At 39.6% G+C, this 16905-nt stretch overlaps 1 protein-coding gene across 1 annotated transcript; it reads left to right on the top strand.

The window, feature by feature from the left end:
* The first annotated feature begins 1451 nt into the window (after window positions 1–1451).
* On the top strand, window positions 1452–11517 carry LIN7C (lin-7 cell polarity scaffold C). The gene is made up of 5 exons (XM_075502033.1): window positions 1452–1518; window positions 6879–6997; window positions 8114–8185; window positions 8538–8747; window positions 11314–11517. Exons 1-5 carry the CDS (start codon window positions 1482–1484, stop codon window positions 11467–11469), a joined length of 594 nt encoding a protein of 197 aa, XP_075358148.1. The 5' UTR covers window positions 1452–1481; the 3' UTR covers window positions 11470–11517.
* The last annotated feature ends 5388 nt before the right edge of the window (window positions 11518–16905 follow it).

Below are 16905 nucleotides of genomic sequence, written 5' to 3'. Positions count from 1 at the left end.
TGAAATCAGAATTTAAAGGCATGTTTAAACATGCCTTTAAACATGCCTACTTTAAAGGCATGTTTAAACATGTATTCTTATCACACGTCTTTTGGAAAAATCTTAAGAATTATGAAATAGTGCTGAATATTCATTTTTCTCCATAGGCTTATCTGTCCAGAGCAGGCTATTTAAAATTTCAATCACTTGTAACAGAATGGTAGTTCCTGCACCGCTGTGATAGAAACATCTGGATTTTATTCCAGAAACATTCTACGGTTCCAGCTGCTAAAACACTTTTTCTCACTGGAAACTAGTCTGTGAGGATTTAATTTTGTTCACCTGCAAAATTCCATTCATATGACCTTTTCATTGAAACGCACACGCAACATCCTTCAAACTGAGAGGAACTGGCATTAAAATGAATCACAGAAAGGAGAGAGTACATCACTGTCACATTAGCAGACGCTTCGAGACCTGTTGAGAACTATCCTCTTTCAAAGCAAAAAATATGAAATGCGGACAAAATCAAAGCTGAACCTGAAGAGTTATACCCTTAGAATAAATTAACAACATATAAATACATGTCCTGAAGTAGTCTCCTACTCTTTTCCAGAAGACGCCTCACAAAGTACGTCATATTTGTACTTACATAGAATCATGGAATGCTTTGGATCGGAAGGGACCTTTAAAGGTCATCTAGTCCAACACCCCCACAATGAGCAGGGACATCTTTAACTGGATCAGGTTGCTCAGAGCCCCGTCCAGCCTGACCCTGAATGTTTCCAGGGATGGGGCCTCCACTACCTCTCTGGGCAACCTGTGCCAGGGCCTCACCACCCTCACTGTAAAAAATTTCTTTCTCAAATCCAGTCTAAATCTGCCCTGCCTTAGTTTAAAACCATTGCTCCTTGAATCATCGATTGAATACAGAAGGTAACTGCAATCCATTAGCCCCACACATAGATGAAATCGATGCCAAACAAGAAACGCAAAGCTCATGCTTCGCGTTTCCCACAGGCAGAGCAATAGTTGTATATAGTCCATCTCCGGGGCACTCAGGGTGCACAAAGACGCGCACTCCGTGTGGTGTTTTTAGCCTGTAAAGAGTCCTCAGTAACGTTAAGGGGTGGAAAAAAAAAATAAAGGAGAGGGCATTTTCTAGTGCACTTGCCATAATTTTGGCTGGCATCTGGGAAACACACGGCCAAGAGGAACCATGTCCTATGGGAACCATGTCCTATGGCACTGAGGGGCAGGCAGGCAGCTGCCAGCCTCTGCAGGCACCCGCTGCTGGTCTGCGCTGTCCATACGCCCTTGCGCATCCGAGGTGAACGTTGCAATGGCTCCCACGCCACTCACAAGCAACCCGCAGGCTGCTACCGTGATTAAAGCCCCCTCCTCCACGAGGGCCGCCATGTCGGCCGCTGCCGGCGCCAGCCCCGCCCCGGCCCTGCCGGCACCGCTGCGTCACTTCCCGTGCGGGCCGCAGCGAGGAGAAGATGGCGGCGCTGGGCGAGCCGGTGCGGCTGGAGCGAGGTGAGCGCAGCTCCGGCCGAGGGATGGGTGCTCCTGGCCGCTTTCTGCCGCGGGCGAGCTGGGCCGGTGGAGCTGCTGGTCCACCCGCTGCCCGGGCCCGGCCCTGGGGCGCGTTGCCTGGGGTGCGTTGCTTGGGGTCTGGCCTGAGCCCCTGGGACGGTCTTCCCCGTCCATCCCCCTCCCCCGGCCTGAGGCCTCAGGGAGCGGCGCACCGCCGTGCCGTGGCCGCGGAGCAGAGGAGAGCGGGCAGCCACGGCGGTACTGCCCGCTCCGGCCCGCCGCAGGGCACCGAGCGGCCCTTCTCTCCCGGAGACAGGCGAAGAGCAGCCGTGCGGTAGCTGCTTTGAAAATGTTTCCCTTCGTTCCTGATTCTTTCAGTGTGTTGGTGGGCCTTGCTTCTTCGGCTTTTCTTTGTGCAGCCCCGAAGATTTTTCTCGCCTTTCAGCTTGTGGCTGGGTTTCCATGGATGCACTCGCCCCAGACCTTCTGTAGATGTGTCTGCTGCGCCTTTGCTCATGTCAACACTTCTGCCAGCGCTCAACTCAACCTGCTAACTCCTTCTTTCTTTCTCTCCTGGAAAGACTTACTCTTGAACGCAGCTGAATTCTTAGCTTCAAGTTCAATCTGTTAGGTGGTGTCTTAGCAATAATAATTTACTTCTATTTATAAAAGGCAACTGACACATGCGGGAGTCCCTCTACACTTGTTCATGGTTCTGCTCACAGAACCCTGTTCTGGTCCCTCTCACATTTATGTTTTCATCCCGTTTTTCCAGTCTGTAGTCTTAATTTGTATTGTTAGTACTGTGCAGTGTGTAAACAGAATTAGTAGGGAAACAGATAAAATACAAAACCTAGTTGTGTATTTTTTCTGTGGTACATTTGTGTCTTTTTATCCAGGACTTTTAAGAAACAGTGATAAACTTCCTTCAGGGTGGTTATTCAGAACTGTGCAAGGTCCACAGTAGCTCAGTGAACACATACTTATATAACAATATATATGATTGGTTTATTAGTGTGTATTTAGGAAAATAGGGATGGGAAAATGGAATTTAAATGGGAAAAGAATACTGAGAATTAGAAATCCTGTTCTTGAAAATGAAGGTAATTAAGCGGAGTGTAGGTGACTGGATGAACAGACTGTTTTCCCACTGCTATTCCCATTGGGACCACCACCTTTGCTCACAGTGCTAGATGCTTTTTTGTAGATGTATAACCCACTGTATATACCTACTTTATTGTGTTTGGTACTATCACGTGTTACCTACCACAGAATTCAGTTTTTCTGTTTGCCTAACCCTCTTTCCCATTCCACAAGTGAAGCACTTGTAATGTGGGTAAATAGTGACTTATGTAAGAACTTTGCTTCCCACTCCGCAGCTCATCTACCCTCCCTCTCCAAAGCTTGTTAATTAGGGCAGCTGCTTTGGCAGTGGATTACTTGCTCTTGGTAGGTCTGCTGAGTTCAACCTCAGGCAGCATCCTCCTCCACCTCATTACCCTGCCACTATGCTCTATCCATGAAAACAAACAAATCTGCAGAGTTACTTAGGGATCAGTGGAACAAAGGAGCTATTTAGTCTTCTGGCATATTGGTCTTTTTAAGAAAAAAAAGAAAAGGGAGCACAGTATAATGGACCTGCAAAAGAAAGAACTTTATTTACAGAAATAAATAACCTCTGTTAATTGTATGGAGTTGACTGCAGATAACCTGATGATGAATCATCAGCTTGAAAGTGAACATCACTAATGTTTTTGGCATATAGCATAAGAAAAGAGAGAATAGTGTAGAAAATTAGCTGATTTAAAATGGTTACCATATGCTTACCATCAGGGCAATTGAAAATTCTCCCCGTCTGTTCTCTTCTCTAAGCTGTATTGCAAACACCACCACCCAAATTCACTGGAGTGCAGGGATGAAAAAACATTTAACATTTCAAAGTTGTTCTTATGGTTTGGTGGTGATGTGTGATAACTCTACATACACCTTAAGAATCCAGACTATTTGAACATAAGCAGGGGAGGTGGTTAATCAGGAGTATCTATGAGGATGCTGCATTTTTCCTCTCTCTCTGTTTTGTTCACACATATGCTTGGGAGTGGTGGCATCTTGCTGGCTTTTTTTTCCACATTTGTTTAGTTTAAATGTATCTTTTTTTCCAGAACTTCAATCTAGTATCCTATGATCACAAAAAATGATTTGTGAGGAACAGACAACTGATTCAAAAAGGATGAAAAGGTTAAAAGAAAATAATTTTTTAAATTATGTCTGGATTCCATTTTACAATGAGTTTTATGGGTTTTTTTAATCACCTACCTCTGGAGTTATTTCTACATCGTTCCTTCTTGAAATCCATCATGGAAACAGTTATGTAGTGTTCATTTCAGTCCCTGGTTCTGAATAGTTAGCCGAACTATAGTGTTCCTTGCTGAAAGCAAGGAAGACAGCTTTCAGCTGATCATACCCCGAGCAGTAGTCCAGGAGGAAGCAAACTACATCAGCAGAACAGTCAACAATCTTTTCTTCTCCGGGCACAGTTATAAGAAGGTGTGTTTTGCCACCTGTTCCCAGCCAAACTAGTTCCTTTCCAGAGCAGTGTTGCTGGGAGAGATTGCATCTTCAGCTTTTGACTAATAGTGCCTAATGCAGTTCAGTATGAGAAAGTTACATTCATTTCACTTTCGGACTGGTGTAATGGGGTCTTGTCAACAGGGTAAAACAAAACAGCTGTTGGGGGAAAAAGCGTCCTGGTCATGGGATCTGTTGCCTGTATCTACCTGAGCAAGAGGTGCAGTGTGATAAAAGATCTGTAGAGTGCTGAGGACTCAGCTTTCATGCTGTGTTTGTCTGCTTTGGGTTTTTACTTTACAGCAGCAAGCTTGGTCCTTTGATCTGAAAGCCCTTTTTTATTAAAGTGCATCTTCTGCTTTAGTTTCATCTAAAAGGAATCCAGTTCATTGTATCCCTGTCACTTTTTGACGAGCTGATTCTGTGCTCTTAGTCTACGCTTTATGAAAGATGCAGCTGGTTCCCAAACTAGCCAATGTTACCTTAGGGTATAAAATGCTATGTAGTTAAACATTTCGGTTCTTAGGAGATCCAGGTAGGAAACATATCTAGTTTATTGATGAAACATGGAGGTCAAAAAAGAGGAGAAATTAGCAAATGGAGTTCTGGAGTCTTGATTTCTGCAGCTACTCTTTGGATCAGTAGATTGCTGTCACCCTTTAATATTTCTTGCAGTATCCTAATCAAACTGTTAGATTACACATTCATGCACCTTACAGCTTAACAAGGTTCATGGACCACAGACTCGAGAACGGCTGTGTAGAACTGTACTTCTTATGTGCATGAAATAATCATTTGTCTGCAAACATCTGCAAGTATTTAAATGATAGCTGTATTGTAATTTACATACTTACTAGACTTTTTTCATGAATATATGGAGTGTTGCAGGATTGGAAGTGCTGCTATTGCCAGTTTTTGATCATTCTACTTCAAGCTGTTCAGTGCAAGACTTCATGAAATTAAGATAACTTGTACTGCTGTTGCTGAACACAAAGATTACTAAGAATGTTGGTGATTTTGCATCATAAAAAGATTGAAAGATTAATAAACAATCACATCTAGAATCTCTTCAATTTCATCAAACATTTTGTATGTTAAAGTACAAAATGTGTGTTAGAAAATTAAAAGCTTTAGGAGCATTTTTTTCATTTTGTAATTGTTGTACAAATAGCAAATATGCATGCCTGTGTGAAATGACTTCTCTGTAGACTTGGGATTAGTAATAGCTAAAGTTTAGGTTTTGGTCTTTCTTTGCTTTAGGTACCTGATGATTGTAAAGCTTGAAAATGCTTGCCAAAAAATGCCAAGTTCTCAAAGCGTGTAGAAACCTTAACTCTCGTCTGAAATAATTTGTGTCTTGTGGCTGTAGTGATAATACTTGGATGTTCTTCCGTGAAGGGTTTGTTTCCAGTCCGTGATACAGACACAGCTTTAACTGCTAGTGGATGACCAGTCTGTGAGGTTAAGTTGTACCTTATTTAATTGACTGCACCACCTGATATCAGTGTAGTAGTCTGTAAGATGTGTCTGACTGATAATTTACGAAAGCGGACAGAACATAACTGTGGGTTGTCTGTTGCCAGTTTCAGAACATACACCCCACTGTTTTTTCATCCTGTTACGTAAATTCTCTCTTCTTACACTTGGCCTTTAGGAGAAGTTTGTGGCTCTTGCACGTCTTCTGTGCTGACGTGATGCCATTGAGTAGCTGTGCAGTCATATGAAAAATGATTGCCTAAAGGTTAATTACTGAAAAAAGGAAGTAATGTGTTTGGGATATAGCAGTGTCCCGAACTTCATCCTTTTCTAAAATAATCTGTGCCTTATTTGTGTAGTAGATTAATCACTGCTGCTTTGCCTTTGTGATAATTAAGTTAATCTTTTCTATCTGCTTTTCTGAGAGACTGTTCTACTTCTGTACAAGGACTTGCGTGATTCAGAATCATCACTAATGTAACACTTCGGAAATACAAGTGAGGGATATTAATGTATTCTACTCTTGTAGAGCTGCCGGGGGCATGTCACATAGCGTTTGATGCCCATCTTGAGTTGTACTGGTCCGGAATCAAATCCTTCACAGGGAGTTCAGTTTCACAAAGCAGCATCTGCAATTATGAGAATATGGACAACGTGAATTCTTAGGAAGAAATTTCTAGGAACTGGTTTGGGGTTGAGGATTCTAGACTACAGAGATATTCTCTCTCAACTGAGAATATCAAAAGGAGTTTGGCTGTTTTTCTGGGCACTTTGGGGAAAAAAAAATAGGCCAGATAGTTCTCAGCCCTGTTGTAGGGAAAGCATTGCGTGTACGCTTGTTGAACTATTTTTTTTTAATATAAAAGGAATGTTAGCATATCTGACAATATTCTAGCTGGTTTTAACAAAATGTTAGTGTGCAGCACATAAAATATGAAGTTATGCATATGGAATGTTGATAGTGTATATATCAATGAAATACTTCAGCCTGATTTAAACTTCAAGGAGAAACCAGATTGTCTTTAAAATATACATATGGCAGTGATACCTCCAGATATATTACAGGGTTGGATTGCTGTGGTTGACTTAAAAATGGTGAGGAAAATACGGTGTTTTATTCTAACATTTTGTAGATACAGAAGTCTTACAGGAGAAATGAAACTAATATGTAGTTTTAAGGTGTATACAAGTGCACACACACACACAGACTGCTCCATTAACTTAACTTATAACAAAAAAACCAAACCAAAACAAACAAAAAACCCCCTTGAATTTCCTCAGGCATTCCTCATTACTAGTACTTTATTTTTCTGTAGATATCTGCAGAGCAATTGAGTTGCTGGAAAAATTACAGAGAAGTGGAGAAGTGCCACCACAAAAGCTACAGGCTTTGCAAAGGGTCCTTCAAAGTGAATTCTGTAATGCTGTAAGGGAGGTAAGTTAACTTGATGTAAGCAGTTACCTTGAGTTAAAAACCAGTATGTTATGCTTTTTCCTTTTTGTGTTCTGTGCAGTAATCTGATTTTGTTCTTTCTAAAAGCTGAATTTGATTTACAGAGGTTAACAGAACAAGACTTATTTTTAAAAGTTCAAAAGAAGATAATTTGGGATAGCATAGGTGTATTAAATAATGGCTCAGGAGCAAATAACTTTTTAGAGGTGGTTTTGAGAGTCTGTCCTTACTGGCAGCTCACAGGCTGTTATTCTCTTGGAATGTAAGAATGGACAAAATACGAATTGCCTCTGTTTCTTTTAAGCCAAATCCATGTCACCTTGTGCATCACATTGAGGTGGAGCCTTGCACCACCTCATCTTCATTCCAGATACTCTTTCAGAGATTTTTAAGTGATTGAATATGCCCTGCTATTGCTGTTGGTGCTGCCAGTGATGATAACACCTGGAATTATTTAAATGATCTGTTTGTAGATACAGTTGTCATCTTAATGTTTTCATCCTATCGAGGACAGTGTATTTTATTGCTTAGCAAGTCCCAATGATTGGCAGGTAGATGTGAGGATGTGGGTTAGCTCTCAGTGTAAGCACTTCCTTAGCATTAGTATTCTTACTGCCTCTGTGTTTTCGATACTGTTTTTTTCTTAAGATACTCAGTCAGTTGAAGGAAAATAAGGGCTGGATTGTTGGGAGAGCTTTGAAGAGCTGTCCTTAAGTGATTTTGCATGCATCCTTATTGAACAGTTCCAGCTTGAATCAAATGAGAAGGTAGTCATCCATATCTCCAGTCAGGTGTGTTAGACTAGCCATAAGTACTTCCAAATTAATGGTGAGGTCTGAGTGCTGTGGAAGGAGGGAAGATTGGCTTGAGACCTAGATATGCATGGATTAAGTGAGCAATAAAGATGCTGAGAGAGTTGTTTCTTCATCATATGGTAGATTGTCACTTGACACCTTGTAGTGAATCAGAGAATAACTTCTTGTTAGAGGTGTGTACTTTTTCATCTACACATTTTTAAGTTGTATCTGATATTTTGTTGTATTATCTAAGCAGAAAAATCTGTGTTTTCCCCATACTTAGACTGTTTTGTGTCTAAAGGTATATGAACACGTATACGAAACTGTGGATATCAGCAGTAGCCCAGAAGTTCGAGCTAATGCAACAGCAAAGGTAAAAGCCAAACTATAACTTGTGTAAAATACAGTAGTTTGTTACTTTAGAAGCAGAAGAAGATTATTTAAAATTCAGAAGGATTTTTTCTAGTTGTCTGATAAAATGGATAAGCTTAACAGGTTATTAAAAGGTGTAACAAAAGACCTGTTATTTTTAAGTTTCTTCTGTTTTAATTTTATTCTTGGAGTTCTAAATTTTTCATGCTAGTGTTGGTATCTAGGGAATTAATCTCATTTATCTTAATATTTAAGTACTTCGGGATAAAAATACTTTTTCAGCCTGCTCACTGTGTCTAGCTAAGGGGTCTATATTTAATTTCTTATAAATAGGAAAATCTTATTTCCTACAGGCCACTGTAGCTGCATTTGCTGCTAGTGAAGGTCATTCCCATCCCAGAGTGGTTGAACTACCCAAAACCGAAGAAGGTCTTGGATTCAACATTATGGGAGGCAAAGAACAAAATTCTCCAATCTATATCTCTCGAATTATCCCTGGCGGTATAGCTGATAGACATGGAGGCCTGAAACGTGGAGACCAGCTGCTTTCTGTAAACGGAGTGGTAGGAATTGGTTTTCACTTTATGTAGCAGTAACTACTTGTTTCCACTTGGGGGCATACAGAGAATGTACATGGCACACGCTCCGTGTCGTCTTTTAATCTTGGCGAAATAGTTTCTTTTTGTCCTTGCAAAACCAACTTGCTTAGCTTTCTGTAGAGTTGTGTGCGTTGAGAGCTCTAGGGTTATACTTTGGTTATCTGTCTCAACTGGGAACTGTGCTATTTATGTCAGTATTTCAGATTCTGAGGGGTTGTATAAATCTAGTCAAAGTACTGTTTTGTGAAATAGTATTAAACTGCCATTATGACTTCCTCTTTCATACAAGTTTCATGATGCAGATTTTAATTAATATAGTTTTCTGCACCTTCTAAGGTAAGTAGTAAATTACGCTATGTTGCGTTAGACTGATCAGATTCTCATTATCCCAATAAAAATGCTACTGCGTAATGAAAGCTGTAATAAGATGGAACTACAAGGTGGTGTTATCTTCAGTTGTGTGGGGTTTTTTTTTTCCTTCCACTTAAGTGTACTGAGCTTCAAAAACTGAGACTTTCTAGCATATTTTAAGGGGTACATGTCTAAAGTGCTGTTGTGGATATTTATTTTTAATAAGTGTCCTCTTGTGAAGAGTTACAATACAAAAAGCAAAACACAGGGTGACTGGAAAGAGGAGGCTATGGACAGGCTTTGACTTAAGGCAGCTGCTAGTCAAATGCATGTAAATATCTCTCAAACTCTTGATTTTATTTAGAGAAGCTGTATGCTAGCTTAAAATTAATGTTCTCGTAATTACATCTAGAAACCCAATTTTATTTTAAGACTGAGGGTCGAACTAAATCCTCTGCTCTTTAATCCGAGTGGGGTTTTTTGACACATGAAAGGAATAGAGACTTACTGGGTGTCTGTACTCTGGGAAGTCCCTGCTAGCACAGATCTCTGACATGCTTGGCTTCTGACTATTACCTGGGAGTCCAACTGTCCTTTTCAGGAGATGTAAGAGAAATCATGGCCCTAGCGATGCAACTGTCCTTGGCCTAGCCTTCCTGTTAGTTTGAAGCGTTGAGGAACAGGTGTAGAACTGTCTTCAGATGAGGCCTTCCTCACCCACAGACCCTCTTAAAGAAAACAAAACCACCACTCCACCTCCAACTGAACCTGACTATCAGACAGTTGGTACAGCTAACAATGACTGCATGTGTGTGCATGCACATGTATAAATACATATAGCCATTGTAAGAGTACAGTGAGTGAGTGCATAAAATGCTGTGAGAATGCTAATGTGGTCTCAGAAGAAGAATCTTCTTCTGATGTTTACAGATGGAATCCTGTCATCTTAATACACGACAGGCATTTTCCTGTAATTGTAATTTCTAGTGTAATACTTAAAAAAAAAAAAAGCCACTGCCAATACTGCAGTGGATGTGCCTTAAAACAAGGGGGTTTTTTTTTCAGCTGGGAGATTGAGTGTACTCCAGAATTTTAGGTATTTTGATATAATTAAATATAAACTTTACAAACCTTTTATTAGCAGTTTTAAACAGAACAGCCTACACATCCACTTGAATAACAGAAATGAAAACATTCAAATATATGTGTTGTGTAAGTCTGATAGAAGAGAAATAACTTGGGTTTTTTTAACTGTTGTCTTTCTTTCTGTAAGTAACTTTATAGTAACGGGGAAACCCTCCAATCAACAGGTACATCACCTGCCTTCTAGCTTCTAATAGCGCCAGTGGGAGGTAGGCTTGGGGTAGTCCCATCATTGTGTTTAATAAGTTTGGGAGAAATAAGTTTTGCTGATAAAATGTATGCTGTCCAGGAATGTATATTTGGATGCAGTTGTTAAGAATTGTTGCTTAAAATTTGTAATTAGATTAATATAACCCTAATACATTCTGAGAGTTGTTTTAGGAAAGTATTTTTATTCTGTTCTTACTGAGTTGGGTTAGGCTCTTCTTAATCAGTTTAGAGGAAATTAACTTGAATACCTTGCATTTACTGAGAGACATGTGGAACACTAAGATAAGCAACACACTGCATGTTAGCTGCTCTGTTGCAGGTGCCCAGTATGCACTGTTTTGCCTTGTTGTAACACAGGATAACATCAAGAAGGCAGCTATCTTGCAGTTGTCTGTGGCAACTTATTAGGCAAGTTGAGGATGACTACTGAATATAAAATGCATGCCGAAAGAAGATAAACAATCTTGAATTTTAAATAAGTGTCCTCCTGAAGTTGTTGATTTTTAAGTGTAATTTCATAATTGCCTAATGTTATCCTTATTTCACTTACTGTATGTAAATACAGAATTTAATTGTTCAGTATAAACCTAACCAAAAGTTTTGCACTACTCTTTTGTTAATACTAATTAGTATATTTATCATCACCTCTTATTGATTTGCTGAAGAATAAATCCTGAACTTGGGTGACGTTGTCCTTGTGCAGTCTTCAAACTAGAAATCTTCAATGTTTGATTGTATAGAAGTTGTACAAAAAATGGAAAAAAAAAAAATCTGTTTCCAATGTGTGTCTTTACTAATATTGTACTTAATGGTTTATGCTTTGCAGAGTGTCGAAGGTGAACACCATGAAAAAGCCGTAGAACTGCTGAAGGCAGCTCAAGGAAAGGTTAAATTAGTTGTGCGATACACGCCAAAGGTCCTGGAAGAGATGGAGTCAAGATTTGAAAAAATGAGATCGGCAAAACGCAGGCAGCAAAATTAACATTGTATGCAATAACTTCAAGAGAAAATATATTCCATTTACATTTTATAGTTTGCTTTGTGACTCGGTTGATCCAATGCCTGGGCTACAAAAGACAGTGTCCTTTTCATAGAATCACAGAATGACTGAGCTTGGAGGGACTCCTGCAGATCATCTAGTCCAACCCCCCTGCTCAGAGGAGGGTTAGCTAGAGCAGGTTGCTCAGGACTGTGACAAGCTGGGTTTTTGAGCATCTCCAAAGATGGAGACTCCAGAAGATCTCTGGGCAACCTGTTCTAGTGTTTTGATCTCACTCGCACTACGAAGGTCTGTTCTTATGTTTAAATAGTTTCCTATATTTCCATTTGCGCCCATAGCCTCTTGTCCAGTCACTGGATGCTACTGAGAAGAGTCTGGCTCTCTTCATGCCCTATCAGGCATTTACACACATTGGTAAGATCACCCCTGAGCCTTCTCTTCTCTGGGCTAGACAATCCCAGTTCTCTCAGCCTCTCCTTGACTGTCAGATGCTCCAATCACATAATCACCTTCGCAGCCCTTCACTGGACTCGCTCTTGTATGCCCCTGTCTGTATTGAACTGGGGAGCCCAAAACTGGACCCAACACTTGACTTGTGTCTCACCAGGGCTGAGCAGAGGGGAAGAATCGCCTCCCTCAACTTGCTGGCAATGCTCTTCCTAATGCAGATCAGGAGGCTGCTGGGCTGCTTTGCCGCAAGGGTACATCAGTGGCTCATGGTCAGCTTGGTATGGTTCTCTGCGAGGCTGCTTTGCAGCTGGTCAGCCCCCCAGCCTGTGCCGGTGCATGGGGTTATTCCTCCCCAGGTGTAGGACTTCGCACTTTCCTTTGCTGAACTTTATGAGGTTTCTGTTTGCCCATTTCTCCAGCCTGCTGAGGTCCCTCTGCATGGCTCGCTGAGAGTGTACTCTGTCCCGTCACCTGTGTTATTAATGAAAATGTTAAACAGCACGGACCCCGGTACAGACCCCTGGGGTGCATCAGTAGTGACTGGCATCCAGCAGGACTTTGTGCCACTGATCGCCACAACTCTTGGCAGTTCAGCCATTTTTAGAATGTTTTCAATCTCCATGTGTTTTACACCTGAAGAGGAATGTGTACTTTTAAAATGGCCTAAGATACCCTGAAAAAGCATATATGTTGATATTTCTATTGATTTTTTTAATAAGTCTCTTTCATGTTAGACCTTTAATCATGAAAGTGGATTTACAGATTTTTTTCAAAGGCATTTAATAAGACGTATTTCTATAATTGGCATCCCTTTTTTCCTGTTTTCTTTTGGCATTACTTAACATAGAATCTGCAGCTTTTTTTGCTGAATGATTTTGGAAAAAAGATTCTTATGTAGCAGTATTTTGGCACTTTTCTTAAGAATATGTTGTATATCAACTACAAAACCTAATCATGATCTACTGTGTAGCTGATAATGATACCAGATTTTGTAATGTTTTGGTGAGTACATTATTTTTACACTTTAGCTAAATTGTAATTCGTTACTCTGGAAATTGTATTACCTCACCTGTAAATAATTTACAGTTGCTGTTCTCACATAATGATTTTGTAATAGCTGATATTTACAAATTTGCAACAATCATTCCTGTAATTTATATTATTTTGTACTAATTTTAAAGCAGTAAGGGGGAAAACGTGATTGTGTATGCAGTTCTGGATTGACTCTCTAGATGTATTTTTATATTCAGAAACAGAAGATTATGTTAATGCAGTGCAAAAGAATTCCAGATGTTTCCCTGACTTTCTGCTGTTTAAAAGAAAAATTCATCTGACCTGTCATACCTCTTGTGTTTTTTAGTATGTTCTGTTGTAGTCATATCTAGAGACTGACTGTATTGGTCTTGGAATAGTTAGTACCTAAATTATTGATGATTACATTTGTAAGGGTAAATGTTCTGAGGCTCATACGCCAGGTTACCCTGACACGTGAACTTGTCTGGGGTTTTATTACTGACTGCTTCTGACTTGCAGGGTCCTTGTTCGTACTACAGAAGCACGACATCACCATTGCTATAAAACTTCATGTGGAATGGTGCTGTGGTGATAATGAGGAAATCTCCAGGTATAAGTGATTAATATCCCAAGCATGGTTGATGGTGGCACGGTTTTGGTGTGCTGCTTTGAAGAAACTTTTTCTGGACAGAGGTCCACTTCCTGGAATCTACCAGGTTTGAGGCTGTACTTGTGTAGTTTGGGGGGGGGGGGGGGGGGGCGGTGTTTGGGGTTTTTTGTTTTTAAGCTTCACCTTTTGGTATATATCTAGAATTAACTTGATTGTCTACTGGGTGTCTGTTCACTTGTATGGCAGCTATGAGCGCATCCTAATTGACTGTTAGTAATTTGATTCTTAGAGGCTTAAACTGAAAAGTGCAGTTCTTACTATGTGGCTAATCCCTAGTCTTTTCACATGGAGCAGTATGATCCATTGTGAAATAATTCAGTATGTGAAAGAAAGGAAAAGATTAGCAATCTAAAAATGACAGCATGAAGTTTGTGCTTTGTCAGTTGATCTATTGGAAAGAAAAAAAAAATGTGATTGCTACAGGCAAGTGAGAAATGTGATTGCTTTCTGCATGTTTGTAAGCATGGTAAGCCTGCAAAGAGAAATTTGGATTTTAAAGATACTGATAGTTTGAAAATGCAGTATAAATATTTATCAGTTAGATGACATTGAGCACTGAATTGCATGGTTGATATCTGTCATAGACCTCTTTCAAGAGGCCTCATATTACTGATACAACCATGTTGTTGAATTGTATATTTTTATGGAACAACTAATGTTTAAAGTATTGAGACCAAAATCACTAGTTAGACCAATTGTGGATGTGTTTTAATTTAATTGTAAAATACTAGAGATTTGTTTTAGAGCTATATATAAATATATATATATATTAAAGAAAGGTATGGATACAAGATAGAAATGTGCATTTTAAAACCTGTATCCCTTGTGTTACTGAACAAAGAGGTGTGTTTTGTTACTCTACGGAAATACTCTAGTGCAGCTAGAGCTGCTAAATGCAGTAGCATTTTCATTCTGAATTGTAGCATTTGGATACAGGTTGTCAACTAGTACAAAAGGTGGGGAGGTGTATCTGGGCATATAAATTGTATGTGTAGAATTTAATAAGTTTTACAACAACAACAAAAATCCAATAAACAGACAACTCATTAACAATTCATCTTTAATACTATGAAAACCCTGTAATATTAAGGAAAGGCTGGATTAAAATATGCCAAGAAACTTGATCTCTGTTACTACTGAGCAGTGCCTGTACTGTGTTAATAATATGCAGTCCCTACACACTTGGCATACTTGGGTATGCAAACAGGTTAAGAAGAGGGGTCATTTCTGCAGATAACTTCTGCATCGATTGCTGCTGTGAGGGATCTTTGGGTTTTATCAACAGAAAAATAAAAGTTAAATTTCATGTGTGTTGTGTTTGTGCGTTTTTCTTCTGACTTTCCATTTTGAGTACTGTTTTCAGGCTGCTGTAATTGGGTGTTTATAATCTCTAGGGCATAACATAAACACCCTGCATGTGTGTGGGCGTCTGAAGAGAAAAACTTTAAATCTGTTATTATTTTGTTCTCCTGATTGCTTACAGATCTTTTCTACCCCAATGTTTTGGGATTTGTTGGAGAAGAAAATTAGAATGCTGTAAAGTATCTATAATACCTTGGACCTCCTGCACCTTTGAGACCTCCTGGGTCTCAGCTGCATAAACTTACATGATGCGTATTATTCTCAGACAGATATTATCTTCTAATTGTTTGAAGCAAATATCTCAAGTAATGAGATGTTGAATTTCTGTAATTCCTTGTTTAAAGACCTTGTAAGGTTGTCAGCTTCTCAAAAATGTGCCTGGAGTTATGAACTGAGATAAAGGTAGGAGAAAATGCTTCAGTTCTGAATGTAGAAAGACTTTTTTTTTTTAATGCAGGTAGGCTGGACTGTGAATTGAAAATGTATGCAAAAACATATGAATATTTGTATTTGATGTAGAGGACTGATAACACATGAACTGGAAATAAACACATTTTCAATTTTATTTTAAAATCAAATCATTTCCATCATCTGGCTTACGCAGTGGCTATCTCTGTTCTGCTAAATATGGTTCAGGCTTATAAACTGTGAATTTCAACATAAGGCTTATAACACTGAACCAAAGACTGACTGCAGTTAATGTAATCTCATAACTTAAAAAATGAGTAGTTTACCTACCTCATGTTTTTCATTGCAATTACAGGCTTAACTGATTTTAAAACATCTGAAAAAGTTGGTGGAACATACTTTATTTCTGACTTCTGATTTCAACTGTGATCTAGCAGTCAATATCCAAACAAGCTGGACAAGTATTTTGTCCAAGCTAGTATCCCACCTTGAACGTGATGGACTGAGCAGAACCAAACTTAAGCTTAGCCTAAGTAAAAGAAGCAACTTCAGTGTTTTACTGCAAAATTATTTTCCTCTCTTCTGATCATTCCTTCTGGAGGCTGATGCTGGATGCAAAAAAGTGTTTTCATCTTAATTTAAACCCAGAAATGGTAATTGGAAAAGCAAAACTGTATCTGAGGCTGCCTACGTATTGACATACACTGATGAAACTTGGCACTCCTGTCACTCTTCTGTCCTCAGTTATGAGTACTTGCGTGTGCTGGCATTTGCTGGGTTTTGGCCATGTACGGAGCCACTTCAGTTCAGCGAGCTAGCAGAAACCCATGAATTGTGTGTCAGGTTTTTTGAGTCTGTTTCCATTGACGTAGGTGAACTCAAAAAGCAAAGGAATTGCTTTGGTGCAAGGAAAGGGTGAGAGCGTGGTAGGTAGACAAACTGATTGGAATTATACGGAAGCCCAAGACATGGAGCGGTCTGGGTTTCTGTGATCCTTTGTCTTGTAAAATCCTGATCAGAAGCTGGTTTTTGAGAAAAGCCTGGCTTGCAGTGCTCACTTTTACAGGGAAGTTGTCCTTTGCCTGGAGGGTCTGAGGCTAAGACAGCACATTCAACACAAGACATCTGAAATTCAGAGGGGTGCCTCAGAATAAAATTGGTAGCTAGTTGTAATTGTAAAAAAACCAATAAAACTGCAACAAAAGTTCCAGGGAAGCCTTTTAAAATTAAGTTAGTATTGAATTTGAAGTTTTGATGTGCTACTATTTCTTGTTTTAGAGACCCATCTTAGGTCTAGAGTGACAAAATCTTGAAAAGTAAACCAAACTCTTTGCATCCCCCACCTTTGTTTTGTTGGTGTGTTTTGTTTGGGTTTGTTTTTTTAAAGTAAATTGGGTATTTTATTGGTAACGAAGGCTTAAAAGGTTTAAAATAAAGTCTTCCGCTCAGACACATGCTAATCGTTTCTTCCCCACTCCTCAAAGAAAAATGAAGGAGCCTTGTCGCACAGTGCA

This window comes from Mycteria americana, chromosome 5, assembly GCF_035582795.1.
Source record: "Mycteria americana isolate JAX WOST 10 ecotype Jacksonville Zoo and Gardens chromosome 5, USCA_MyAme_1.0, whole genome shotgun sequence".
NCBI lineage: Eukaryota > Metazoa > Chordata > Aves > Ciconiiformes > Ciconiidae > Mycteria > Mycteria americana.
The sequence above is the reverse complement of the archived record's forward strand: the minus strand, read 5'-3'. Positions and strand labels throughout refer to the sequence as shown.

Coding starts and splice junctions, on each gene's coding strand:
- LIN7C (XM_075502033.1), top strand. CDS start 1,482: ATGGCGGCGCTGGGCGAGCCGGTGCGGCTGGAGCGAG. Junction 6,998..8,113: donor TCTGTAATGCTGTAAGGGAG/GTAAGTTAACTT, acceptor TTGTGTCTAAAG/GTATATGAACACGTATACGA. Junction 8,186..8,537: donor GAGCTAATGCAACAGCAAAG/GTAAAAGCCAAA, acceptor TATTTCCTACAG/GCCACTGTAGCTGCATTTGC.